General features: G+C 41.5%; 1 protein-coding gene across 1 annotated transcript; it reads left to right on the top strand.

Moving 5' to 3' along the window:
- Positions 1-695: 695 nt before the first annotated feature.
- LOC134572508 (proteasome subunit beta type-10-like) lies at positions 696-13,219 on the top strand. The gene is made up of 8 exons (XM_063431508.1): positions 696-1,146; positions 2,444-2,537; positions 3,206-3,303; positions 3,981-4,121; positions 6,860-6,975; positions 8,032-8,090; positions 10,197-10,348; positions 11,948-13,219. Exons 1-8 carry the CDS (start codon positions 1,082-1,084, stop codon positions 12,051-12,053), a joined length of 831 nt encoding a protein of 276 aa, XP_063287578.1. The 5' UTR covers positions 696-1,081; the 3' UTR covers positions 12,054-13,219.
- The last annotated feature ends 562 nt before the right edge of the window (positions 13,220-13,781 follow it).

The following is a 13,781-nucleotide window of genomic DNA, read 5'->3' as shown; positions in this document are numbered from 1 at the left end:
CATGGGACAGGGGAGGGGGGAAAGAGAACTAAGGGACAATAAAATTCCTGTTAATCGTTACTGGAACGACTTGATTCCGAATCGCTCTCTGCTTTAGAGATCAATTAGATCAATGATTAACAGGAATTTTATTTGGACAAAGCTAATTCTTGCACATTTCTACTTTTCTCAAAAGTGTGACCCCAGAGGAAAAAAAACAGGACATCAGGACGGCAGAACTAAAATTATGACTGTTCCACTAAGTTCAGGACTATTGGTAAGTATTCTGAATGGGTTTCACTTTCTATGATTTCCTCCCAACTCTGAATCTGTTTTGAAATGGCATATTAAGTGAAATGCCATAATCTTTAATATGCGTCAGAGTCCATACAAAGACAGTCCATACCTGCTTAATCTTCAAATATTGGCCTATATTTTGCAAACTAACTAAAGAAAACGTTTATCTGTCTCTATGTACACACCTACATTTATATTATTTGTCTGGAGCCAAAGAGATTGAAAGTAAAGGGTTAACTGGAATTCCCCTAGTGGCGGTTATACACACTTATACTCCGATCCCACCGTTAGCACATATTTCTATATATATTGTCAGTGTTTGCGCACACACGTACCAGTGTAAATACTGTTTATTTATTTTTTTAAAAACTATAAAAAGTCTAACATTTATAAATATAATAATGCCGTTAGTTTCTTCACAGTCAGTGATCCGGAGACAGATGAATGAGCTCTGCATGGCCATGGCGTGTGATATGATAGCGTTTATGCATTCGGATGTGTGTGTCATGTGGATTAGCAGAAGGTGAAAGTGAAAGTAACTTTTACAATACGTTTTAGGAACCAGACAAGAGACAAGGAGAAATAATAGGCAGAAGACAGAGACAGCACAGTGAGGCAGTGGCCCTGCGAGACTGCCAAGAGACAACTTGGTAAGAAAGAGAGAGAGGTGAAAAGAGAGTGCATGAAAAAGGAACGAGATAGGAAAAACAGATAACGATAGTGAAAGTAAGTGGAGCGGAGGCGTGACACATAAGGAACCCCAAACATTCTAATAGACAGCTTCAGTTAAGCTTGCACTCTCATCATGCAGCCTGCACTCTCTGTATCTCAGCCTCTGGAAGGAGGATTCAGCTTTGAGAACTGTCTCAGGTAAGAGACCCCAACCTCTATACAACCACCTACCCAATAGAACCTCATTAATGCAATAACACTATTCTCCCCTCTAAACCCTGAATGACAACAATGATTCTGAGGTTTATTCAATAAATTGTGCAGAATTGACAAGAGAATTGCAAATTGTGACCAAAAATAGCCGAATTGCAAACTTTACATCCTTGTTGTTAAGCACCTCACCTATAGGGTAGTGTCATAAATTGTAATATTTGTGGGTACTAGAGATAGTACTCTAATAATCGGCCATTTTGAAAGTTAATGCTTATGACTGATATGCATGCTTCCGTATAGCACTGGTTGAAACGTAGCCCTGCAGGCTGTATGCTTCATGCATACCCTCCTTAAAATGGTTGATTATGTGTCTCTATGATAATAGCAATTATATCCAAAAAGTACCAAGATAATCCCAATATTATGCGTTCTGCCAGTAAATAATGACACATTACTAAGTATTGTGAATTTTATGGTATTCCATTATTCAAATATGGCTCCTGTCATTTATAATTACCCCGTTTAACACGTAGAATTATAAATACATGCGAACATTGGGGTTGGGAGTATAAATGCATGAACACGCAATAATATTTGGCCTTTGTACTAAAAAACTAATAAAAACATAGACAGAGTGTCATACATTGATACATATCAGTATAAGAGAATTGAAAGGAATCTAATCATGGAGAATAAGAAATAATGATGGCTGTGAAGAACGAGCGCAGTGTTTTACAAATAAATTTACACCGGGCAAAAGGGGCAGTTTCCCAGGCACAAACAGACTCAACGGCAGACAGGTGCCCTTTTCTCTTGTGTACTCATTGAAAGTGTCCCAGGTTTCCGCAATAAAACTAAGTGTATGTTTTATGGCCCTTAGATCTTCCGATCTTAGATTGTAGAATATACTGGTGTGTAGGTAGATGACATCTGAAATGTCAATAAGGAACTTGGAGTGCAATTCATTTTTTAATTTGGTTTCTATCATTTTACTGTTGGATTAGAGCACCATGCCGAGCACGGTTACTGCCAGTCCTTGAGTGCAAGTCATTTGGAGTTACATATTAATATGTAGCTGACATTTAGATGGCAACGTTGGCATCAAGGCAGCACTTAAAGGCAGAATAGCAGTGTGAAAAAGAAAACAGAAATGTAACCAAACACAATAGGCTGCCGGCACACAAGCCTGTATTGTGAGGCATATCTCTGTAGTAATCTCCTAACACTCCAACGCTGAGCATCAAGAAGCTATTCAATAAGGAGACATTTTCTATTGTACCAGGAATTCCTCCTTGGAAAAGCAGGGCTCCGCACTTTCCCTTCAACCCCCAATACCGCGCAAGACTGGGACCACCATCGCTGGACTCATATATAAGGTACTGAATGTGGGGGAATGGTAGATGAATCACCACCAATGAAGAAAATGCTAAATAATTATCACTAAATTCCACCAGAATGTAAAACATGGACATTACATTGTGTTCTTCACTGGGCGATTTACACATATTAACGACCAAGTCAGTGCTGTTTGTATTCTTTATACACGTTTCATAGAATCTCCCCTGGTGTTACAGTGATTATACCTCTAACACCCACACACATAAAAGTCCCTGGCAGGTCTCCAAGCACTGCACTTCCTCCCTCCGACAGCCAGATAGAAACCCGGAAATGATCAAATATCTCCAAATGGGTGTCAATGTTTGAAATGTTCAAAGAACTGGGCCTCTTGCCTCTGTATCATAAACCAGTTATGGCAAACCACCAGTGGCAATTAGAGGGCTCTAATGTGGCACTCAATGTCTATGCCCGGTATATATTGCATGGTCGGGTGCTAAATGTAATCAACAGATAAGCCTGTTAGCTGAAGGTAGTAAGTAGAGTGGACTGCTGGAGGAAATAATTGTTTAATTCATATAATAAATGCACATTTTAGTGATTTATCTTCCAGTTCTCACTGCTAATTATTTGTCGTCCTCTAAAAAGTGTAATTGCTTGTTTTTGTATAATCCCCAGTTTATTGTAATTGATATTTCTTTGTGCTCAGGATGGGGTCATACTTGGAGCTGACAGAAGAGCTACTGATGATATGGTCGTGGCCGATAAAAACTGTGACAAGATTCATTTCATCACCGACAAAATATAGTGAGTTCTGTCACCAATTACTCAGCCTATCTGTAGATCTATCTACCTCCTTACTAGTCTGTGTGTTCCATCATTAGACGTGTAACCATGGACAATGTCCATATGTTTTGGGTGCTTGGGGTACAGTGAGCCACTGAGAATTCCTTACTCCTTTGTCCTCTTTTCCCCAATGAATGCATAGATAGCAGTAAATACAGATACAATACAAACTAGAGTATGTGGCGAATGATTAGGAAAAAAGGTCTTTCTGGTCTCTCACCAGGACCAGGTTAATAAAGACACAGGGAAACTTGGCACCTTGGGACTCAGTATAGCAGAACACTGACTTCAGCCGACTCAATTCAACTGAGCTAGATAGGACAACTAATGGAGAATATGGAATGCATATAATCCCACAGGGTTATTCACTAAACATGAATTGCCAGGAATTTTACGTGAACGGCAAATTGTAGGCAAAAATAGCTGAACAGAATACATAGCTGACTTATTCCAATTTAGCTGTTTTTACATCAAAGTCTACTCTGAATGTCATACAATTCACATTTTATTGAATAGCCTTGAATGTCTATTTATCTTACTCCCACTGTATTGTATCGTTCACTTTAATCTACGTCAATGCACCATTCTCTTCCTTCTGCTGCGATTAAATAGCTAAATCACTGACTGTACCCCACTAGCTGCTGTGGAGCTGGGGTGGCGGCAGATGCAGAATATGTGACTCGACTTCTGTCCTCAAAGCTGCATCTCCACGCAATGTCTACAAATCGAGAACCACGAGTGTGCACTGCTAACAAAATGCTGAAACAGATGCTTTACAGGTGAGGCCACACGTGTGAACAGCTAGCTGATATCCTACTGGTAAAGCCACACGTGTGAACTGTTAGCAGATAACATACTGGTAAAGCCACACGTGTGAACTGTTAGCTGATACCATACTGGTAAGGCCACACGTGTGAACAGCTAGCTGATATCATACTGGTAAAGCCACACGTGTGAACAGCTAGCTGATAACAAACTGGTAAGGCCACACGTGTGAACTGTTAGCTGATAACAAACTGGTAAGGCCGCACGTGTGAACTGTTAGCTGATAACATACTGGTAAGGCCACACGTGTGAACAGCTAGCTGATAACAAACTGGTAAGGCCGCACGTGTGAACTGTTAGCTGATAACATACTGGTAAGGCCACACGTGTGAACAGCTAGCTGATAACAAACTGGTAAGACCGCACGTGTGAACTGTTAGCTGATATCATACTGGTAAAGCCACACGTGTGAACAGCTCGCTGATAACATACTGGTAAGGAGACACGTGTGACCTGTTAGCTGATAACATACTGGTAAGGAGACACGTGTGACCTGTTAGCTGATAACACACTGGTAAGGCCACACGTGTGAACAGCTAGCTGATAACATACTGGTAAGGTCACACGTGTGAACTGTTAGCTGATAACATACTGATAAGGACCAAAGAAAAACAAGTTACCTGCGCTCTCTCCTTAATCCCTATGTAATTTTAAACAAATGGAGGATTTTTAGTTACCTCCAATGGCCATGAGAGGATGAGCCCACCTGCCAACGTCAAGGCAGACCCCCCTAGGGGGGTCCTAACTCTAACCATTCACCTTGCTTCCTCGAGCCTCTGGCAAAAATCTCTACTGAGACAGAAAGGGGTATTCCTTATATACACCCCTATACATTATTAACCCTTAATAGGGAACACATGGGATGGGCGGCTGCATTGTAACAAGGCTGAGTGATACAAAAAATGGATACAAATGCAGAAAGAAAAGTCCTGCGCTCACTCCCATCACTGGGCGGCTGCTATTGACTACAGTACACATCAGCCCCAATATATAGTAAAAACCAAAGAAAAACAAGTTACCTGTGCTCTCTCCTTAATCCCTATGTAATTTTAAACAAATGGAGGTTTTTTAGTTACCTCCAATGGCAGCCGCCCATCCCATGTGTTCCCTATTAAGGGTTAATAATGTATAGGGGTGTATATAAGGAATACCCCTTCCTGTCTCAGTAGAGATTTTTGCCAGAGGCTCAAGGAAGCAAGGTGAATGGTTAGAGTTAGGACCCACCTAGGGGGGTCTGCCGTGACGTTGGCAGGTGGGCTCATCCTCTGATGGCCATTGGAGGTAACTAAAAAAACTCCATTTGTTTAAAAATACATAGGGATTAAGGAGAGCGCGCAGGTAACTTGTTTTTCTTTGGTTTTTACTATATATTGGGGCTGATGTGTACTGTAGTCATTTGCAGCCGCCCAGTAATGGGAGTTGAGCGCAGGACTTTTCTTTCTGCATTTATATCCAATTTTTGTATCACTCAGTCTTGTTACAATGCAGCCGCCCATCCCATGTGTTCCCTATTAAGGGTTAATAATGTATAGGGGTGTATATAAGGAATACCCCTTTCTGTCTCAGTAGAAATTTTTGCCAGAGGCTCAAGGAAGCAAGGTGAATGGTTAGAGTTAGGACCCCCTAGGGGGGGTCTGCCTTGACATTGGCAGGTGGGCTCATCCTCTCATGGCCATTGGAGGTAACTAAAAATCCTCCATTTGTTTAAAATTACATAGGGATTAAGGAGAGAGCGCAGGTAACTTGTTTTCTTTGGTTTTTACTATATATTGGGGCTGATGTGTACTGTAGTCATTTGCAGCCGCCCAGTTATGGGAGTGAGCGTAGGACTTTTCTTTCTGCATACTGCTAAGGCCACACGTGTGAACTGCTAGCTGATAACACATTGGTAACATCTCCACATGTGGCCTGTTAGCTGATAACAAACTGGTAAGGCCACACGTGTGAACTGTTAGCTGATCACATACTGGTAAGGCCACACGTGTGAACTGCTAGCTGATAACATACTGGTAAGGCCACACGTGTGAACTGTTAGCTGATCACATACTGGTAAGGCCACACGTGTGAACTGTTAGCTGATAACATACTGGTAAGGCCACACGTGTGAACTGTTAGCTGATCACATACTGGTAAGGCCACACGTGTGAACTGTTAGCTGATAACATACTGGTAAGGCCACACGTGTGAACCGCTAGCTGATAACATACTGGTAACATCTCCACGTGTGGCCTGTTAGCTGATAACATACTATACTGTACAGGTGAGGGATGTGTCCTTGCACTGTTAGTGGTTATTGTACTAGTGAAGACAATGTGTCATCTTTAGTTGATGATACAGAGGCCAAGACAAGCAGAGTAAAAGCTGGCTAACGTTCAGGGTATATTAAGCAAGAGACATAAAGCTTGAGTAAGATTTTTCTAAAGTGGTTGTCCATCAGCCGCAAATCTAAATCACATCAAAAATAATGATAAAATCAGGAGATAAGAGAAACAGAAGGAAAGGTGCGGAATGTGTGTAGAATACCTGAATTAGCGAGAGAAGGAGAGAAAGAGGTAGAAGAAAATGGTAAAATCCCAGCTAAAATAAAAACGAGTGAGAGGGAACTGCCGTAAGAAGGTGCAGATCAATACAAAATTTGAAAAGTATGACAGTAAACATTCTAACATCTTACTTGTTCTTCCAAATATTTCAGATACCATGGTCACATCGGAGCATCTGTCATTATAGGCGGTGTGGATTTCCGCGGCCCACATCTGTACAGTGTACATCCTCACGGCTCTACAGACACCACCCCACACACTGCACTGGGTGAGCAAGTCTTTCTATTAGCATCGGACCATCTAATGACCAGTCATAGTACATATAAAGCATGCATAGAGCCTGGGTGGCTGAATCCTGGTCTAGCGAATAGTCTAGTTTAATGGCCCAACAATGAGTTGTCTGAAGTATTTTTGCTACATAATAATCATACGTCACAGCAGTCTGAATGAATATTTCCAGATCACATACACCTATTCTGCTGTGTATTACATTGCTTGAGATAATAGTACATACCTGAGAAATACAGATGACCAGAACAGGAGAGAGGATCCAGCCAATCAAATGTACCGGATTCCATGTGGCCATACTTGGAACTGCAGGCAAAATAAAACAATTAAAAACATTTACTTTGAAGGGTGGTAAACATGGTATTCTACTAATTTCCTATGTATAAGCACATGCTTTATTCTTAAAGGGACATTGTAGGCACTGTATCTGCTTCATCTAATTAATCTGGTTATAGTGTCTCGAGTTCCCTGTTGCCATAATTTCATTCAGCAGTAAACAGTTTTTAATGTTTTAATATTTTAATACTAAATGAGAGACTCCAGCAGCCCATCCCTTCTGTGTTGCTTTGGAAATGAGGAAGTGGAGCAGTTGGCAGCTGTGATTGGCTGAAAGTGTCAGGTGAGTGTTTTTAGCCTATCAGAACTTCCATTGACGGTAGGACTACAAGGAAGTGTGAAGCCTTAGCCACACCTCTACAAGAGGCGGGACTGTGGCTGGCCAGGGATCCTTATTTAGCGTTAAGCTGCTCAAACATGGTTTATGGATGGAGGGACAGTGCTAAGGGACTCCAGGCACTATAACCAATTCAAAGAGATGAAATAGGTATAGTGACTATAGTGTCCCTTTAAGCTTGTTTCATGCTGAGGAAAGCAGTGTGTCGTTCTCAACTGTTCTCAAGTGTAAAAACCTCCACCACCCCAGCAAGAGGTAATCCACCCACCTAAAACTCTTTTTGTGGTATCTCACACTAATCTGCCACCGTGACTGGTCCCTCAAACTCAGCCATTAACTACTGATCGCATCTTTGTTCACCAGGATCAGGAGCGGCTCAAGCTACTGCTTTGTTTGAAGATCGCTACAAACCAAACATGGAGGTGAGAACTGAGATTCTTTCTGTGTGTTTCAGAAATACTATATATAGAAATCCTGCTAATTGGTTGGAGGTTAAAATCAGCTGAATCTCTGCTTGCTTTCTCGGCTTTCACAAACGGCCTAAATGTAACCAGATCCCCTTAATTCGTTGGATCCCATTTCCCTGATTCAAACCAGGAGAATAAATCTTAAACAATATAATGATAGTCATTATAATACTATCTTTACTCTAATTAGTACCTCAACCCCAAATCCCACCCTTCATCAAACCTAGTGTTACCTTAGTGACACCTCTTATTTGCTAATATCTCGGACATTCGTTTGCCATTCTGTTACGTTTGGTTGGAGCTATTTCACAGAAATCTCACAACAATGAGATCCATTTGAAAAGAGCTGGGACCCATTCAGCTCAATGTTGTTTGAATTAGATCAATAGAGAATAAGGAAATGAAAATAAAGATCGTCCCAAAGCAGACTGTGTCGGATTAAAACCGGGCAACGTTTCGACTCTACAATAGAGTCTTTCTCAAGCCATGTGTATTTCTACCAAACAGAGAAAACAGTCAAACCAAAGAAAAGAGTTACTTGCTGTGACGGTCCAACCCTCTCTGACCGTCTTGGGTTCCCTTTCTCCCAGTAGTTAGCGAATAATCCTTCCAGGCAGAGTGTAGACACAAGCATAGCATAACCCTCCACACATGAGTGGAGGCTTAATGCTGGGTACAGATCTGTTTAATGGCACTCAAAGCAACAGTATTCATGCAGTAAAACCACTCCTGCTCTGAGGAAAACAAAATGACAGTTACAAGGTCAGACGTGGTTTGAATGTGACAGTTATTGGGTCAGACGGTGTTTGAATGTAACAGTTATTGGGTCAGACGGTGTTTGAATGTGACAGTTATTGGGTCAGATGGTGTTTGAATGTAACAGTTATTGGGTCAGACGGTGTTTGAATGTAACAGTTATTGGGTCAGACGGTGTTTGAATGTAACAGTTATTGGGTCAGACGGTGTTTGAATGTGACAGTTATTGGGTCAGACGGTGTTTGAGTGTAACAGTTATTGGGTCAGACAGTATTTGAATGTAACAGTAATTGGGTCAGACGGTGTTTGAAAGTAACAGTTATTGGGTCAGACGGTGTTTGAATGTAACAGTTATTGGGTCAGACGGTGTTTGAATGTAACAATTATTGGGTCAGACGGTGTTTGAATGTAACAGATATTGGGTCAGACGGTGTTTGAATGTGACAGTTATTGGGTCAGACGGTGTTTGAATGTAACAGTTATTGGGTCAGACGGTGTTTGAATGTAACAGTTATTGGGTCAGACGGTGTTTGAATGTAACAGATATTGGGTCAGACGGTGTTTGAATGTAACAGATATTGGGTCAGACGGTGTTTGAATATGACAGTTATTGGGTCAGACGGTGTTTGAATGTAACAGTTATTGGGTCAGACGGTGTTTGAATGTAACAGATATTGGGTCAGACGGTGTTTGAATGTAACAGTTATTGGGTCAGACGGTGTTTGAATGTAACAGTTATTGGGTCAGACGGTGTTTGAATATGACAGTTATTGGGTCAGACAGTGTTTGAATGTAACAGTTATTGGGTCAGACGGTGTTTGAATGTGACAGTTATTGGGTCAGACAGTGTTTGAATGTGACAGTTATTGGGTCAGACGGTGTTTGAATGTAACAAGGTATTAAGGGTTTAACTGGTGTTCGAGGAGGGGGGGAATAAAAGAGTCGGACTAAGTCCATAAAACAGTGGTTTTCTTCAGCCCCCCCCTCCAGAGGCCATAGTCACAGGGCAAGAGGCTGGCAAGCAGGCCTCTCCAAAACCCAGAGGCGAGGTTACATTCACCACACTTGCGCACTATCCCAAATCCCTATGCAAGTTTCAATAACTGGAGGTTTTTAGTATCACTCCAATGGCCACTTAGGTGTAAGTTCACCAGAGAATACAGTGAACCTCAGGGGAGGATTTCTATTAGATATGAATACATGCCTCCAATAATTATTGATATCTTCTCCCAAACCTTTCCCTACTCTTTCCATGCCTCTCTTTTTACTTGTTTCGGATCTCCCCACTCCTCCTCTCTATATCAGTTAGAGGAAGCCATGAAACTTGTCACCGAATCAGTCACCGCTGGGATCTTCGGTGACCTGGGATCAGGGAGCGGGGTGGATCTGTGCATTATTACCAGAGAAGGGGCCCGCAGTCTGCGTGGATACACTAACGCTGAGACCAAGGGAAAGAGGTACACTTCTATTCTGTTACTCTGCTGTCTGTGAGTGTATTTTGTGGGTCCGTGTAAAGCGGCTGGGTGAAAAAACGATATAACCAGCAACTGCATTGGGTGTTAAGATAACAGAGTAAGGTGGAGTGTTTCTTGGAACAATCAAGACAAACTATGGAAACTTTATCTGAATATTTTCATGAACCTGTTCTTTAGAAGGTGCTATTTATAAAACAAAAAGAAAATACGTTTATTCCCTTGTGCAGCCATATACAAGTTAGATCCCAAAACTTTTACACACAACTGATTTTACCTCAGTGTGCTATCGTGTTGTGTGTAGATTGCTTTTCAAGAACTCCTAAAATATTAAAAGTACCTTTTTACAGAGTTTCAATTTTTCATTTAATTACCGTATATACTCGAGTATAAGTCGAGTTTTTCAGCACATTTTTTGTGCTGAAAATCCCCAACTCGACTTATACTCGAGTCAATGTCTGTATTATGGCAATTTACATTGCCATAATACAGACAGGGGGCTGTGTAGGAGGGGGCTGGCAGAGCGTTTACTTACCTTTCCTGCAGCTCCTGTCAGCTCCCTCCTCCTCCGCGCCGGTCCGGTCAGCTCCCCTGTCAGCTCCCAGTGTAAGTCTCGCGAGAGCCGCGGGGTCAGAGCGCGGCCGCGAGACTTACACTGGGACTTCCAGAGGGAGCTGACCGGACCGGCGCGGAGGACAAGGGAGCTGACAGGAGCTGCAGGAAAGGTAAGTAAACGCTCTGCCAGCCCCCTCGTACACAGTGCACACCACTGGACCACCAGGGAGTGAGAGCCCCCCTCCCAGGCCAGCTAACAAGCAGGGAGGGGGGATGAAAAAATTAATAAAAATTTAAATAATAAAATATTACTAAAAATAATTTAAAAAAATAATACAAAAATTAAATTAATATTACAATTATAATAATTAAAAAATAATAATAAAAATGCCCACTCCCCACCAAGGCTCTGCATCACACACACACTGCACTCATACACACACACTGCATTCATACACACACACTGCATTCATTATATACACACACTGTAAATACACATTCAATTAATGTATTTTTTTAGGATCTAATTTTATTTAGAAATTTACCAGTAGCTGCTGCATTTCCCACCCTAGTCTAATACTCGAGTCAATAAGTTTTCCCAGTTTTTTTGGGTAAAATTAGGGGCCTCGGCTTATATTCGGGGTCGGCTTATACTCGAGTATATATGGTACTCATCCTTTGAAGAAATAATGATTATATTATAATTTATATTGTATTCTCTGTCTTGCTGTACAAAACTCTACCAAGGAATTTGCTGGAATTTTTGAAAATGCAGATTCCCAAAATACAAGCAGAATTCCAACATTGCTAGCCGACAGGATAATGGCATAACGGCAAACGTCACAGACATCTTCTCGAGTGATTTACAATAGATATTTATGCAAATGAGAGATAATGTTGATCTGATAATAAATATATCCCCTTGTAGGTATCCAATAGGCCAGAAGCATGTAATGAACTTGTGTGTTTGTAGTAAATGTGGGTCATATGCTATCCTAATATATACATGTAACCTTCTCGTTGCTCTAGGCTAGCATCTTACCGTTACCCTCGAGGAGCCACAGCTGTGATGGGTGAAACCGTTAGACGTCTAGAACTTGTGGAAGAAACAGTCCAGATAATGGATATAGAGTAAACATGCTAAGGACATATTAACAGGATGATTAAAACCATGCTTGCAAATGCTTATAATCAAGGACATTACTAACAGACTATGGGTCTATTCACGATATCATTCGTCTCAATTCTCCTGTATTCGGTTGTTTAAATTTCTATTTGGCTTCCTGTATGCATTAACTATTAAATGTAGAATCATTGGAAAATAGCTGAAGGGAATTGCAATCAAATGGCAGATAAAGGAGATAGAGGAAGACAGGTTTTAGTCTCAGTCATTGGTAGTGAAACTAAATTGCTAAAATAGCTGTGGCTGTAGCTGTCAGCACTTTTTGCCCAAAGTTTGCAATTTGGTTTTAAATTCACTATAATATATTATTTAGCAAATAAACAATGACATCGTAGATTTGCCGAGCAGAGAACATCTGAGCTAATCACGGTTTTGGAAGGGAACACGCTGCCACACGCACTAAATTCATTGATATCACTGTCTTGCTATCTTAAAAGGAACTCTCCAATGTTAAACCAATGCTCAGTGCTCTAACTTTTAGAGTGGTCCTTTAACCCTAACAGTATCAGACACCCACCAAAGCAGCAGCTAAAGGGTTCTCCCCTCTGGATAAAAAGGCATGCATTTAATCTTTTTATCCAGCGGTGACTCCTCTCTGCCCTGAAGGGACTGTCAGATATGACAGTCTTCCCTTTATGTCCGGTGAAAATTGTCGCAGGCACAGCAAGTGCACCAATCAAATGCCTCTTATATGAAAGTATTAACACATTACAGGGTCAATATTTGGTTCCATCTGAACCTATTTCATAAACTCCTGTCCAGCAATGGTTCATAGGTCAACTAGTTATAGGTGCAGTTACACTCACCACATACAACGGAATGTCTCTATAAACAGATATCACTTCTATATCACTTGGCACAGCCTGGTTCAGTTTTATATGACTGTCAAAGCTGAATGTGTGTGCTTGTGGTTCCCTGCCCGGAGAGAGAAAGCTTAGTCTGTATTCTGTGTGCACCCTGTTAAGGCTGCGCATACAGTTTGGACAAAATTAGCACAGGCAATCCGGAACATAGAATTCTTACTGTTAATTGACAGTTCTAGTGGGAGGTGTTACAGCTGCAACAATTTTTCACATTGCTGCACTGAGACAGTATTAGAAATGAAAGTATATGTACTCTCTGCAGCAGCAAGGTATGACAATGCTTAGAGGTAACCCTTTAATAACTGCCTGCTTAGCAGATATGGTTAGTGATTTTTTTCATGAAACTATGAATTGTAGTCTATTGAAATCCGAATGGAAAAATCTAGACTAGGATAGCCGAGCTTTGACTACTGTAGATGTGTTTTTCAGATCATCTATTTATGCCTAAATGTTGACATTCATACTTTAAAGGATCACTATAGTGTCAGGAAAACAAATCGGTTTTCCAGACACTATAGTGCCCTGAGGGTGCCCTCACCCTCAGGGTCCCCCTCCCGTGGTGCTGAAGGGGTTAAAACCCCTTCAGTTACTTACCTTCTTCCACCGCCGGGCTCCCTTACCTCTCCTCCCCCGCCGACGTCAGCTCCCCCGTCTGACGTCAGTGGAGCGGAATGTGCATGTGCGGCATTGCCGCCCGCGCATTCAAAGTGCCCATAGGAAAGCATTTTTTTTAATATGCCTCCAGCGTCGCAGATGCGTCTCTAGTGGCTGTCCGGAAGACAGCCACTAGAGGCTGGCATAACCCCAAATGTAAACA

Source organism: Pelobates fuscus, chromosome 9, assembly GCF_036172605.1.
Source record: "Pelobates fuscus isolate aPelFus1 chromosome 9, aPelFus1.pri, whole genome shotgun sequence".
Lineage (NCBI taxonomy): Eukaryota > Metazoa > Chordata > Amphibia > Anura > Pelobatidae > Pelobates > Pelobates fuscus.
The sequence above is the reverse complement of the archived record's forward strand: the minus strand, read 5'-3'. Positions and strand labels throughout refer to the sequence as shown.

Bases quoted from the DNA above. Each gene is read 5' to 3' on its own strand.
- LOC134572508 (XM_063431508.1), top strand. From the start codon at position 1,082: ATGCAGCCTGCACTCTCTGTATCTCAGCCTCTGGAAGGAGGATTCAGC. The intron at 2,538-3,205 runs GTACTGAATGTG...CTTTGTGCTCAG, and splicing joins TCGCTGGACTCATATATAAG to GATGGGGTCATACTTGGAGC. The intron at 8,091-10,196 runs GTGAGAACTGAG...TCTCTATATCAG, and splicing joins GCTACAAACCAAACATGGAG to TTAGAGGAAGCCATGAAACT.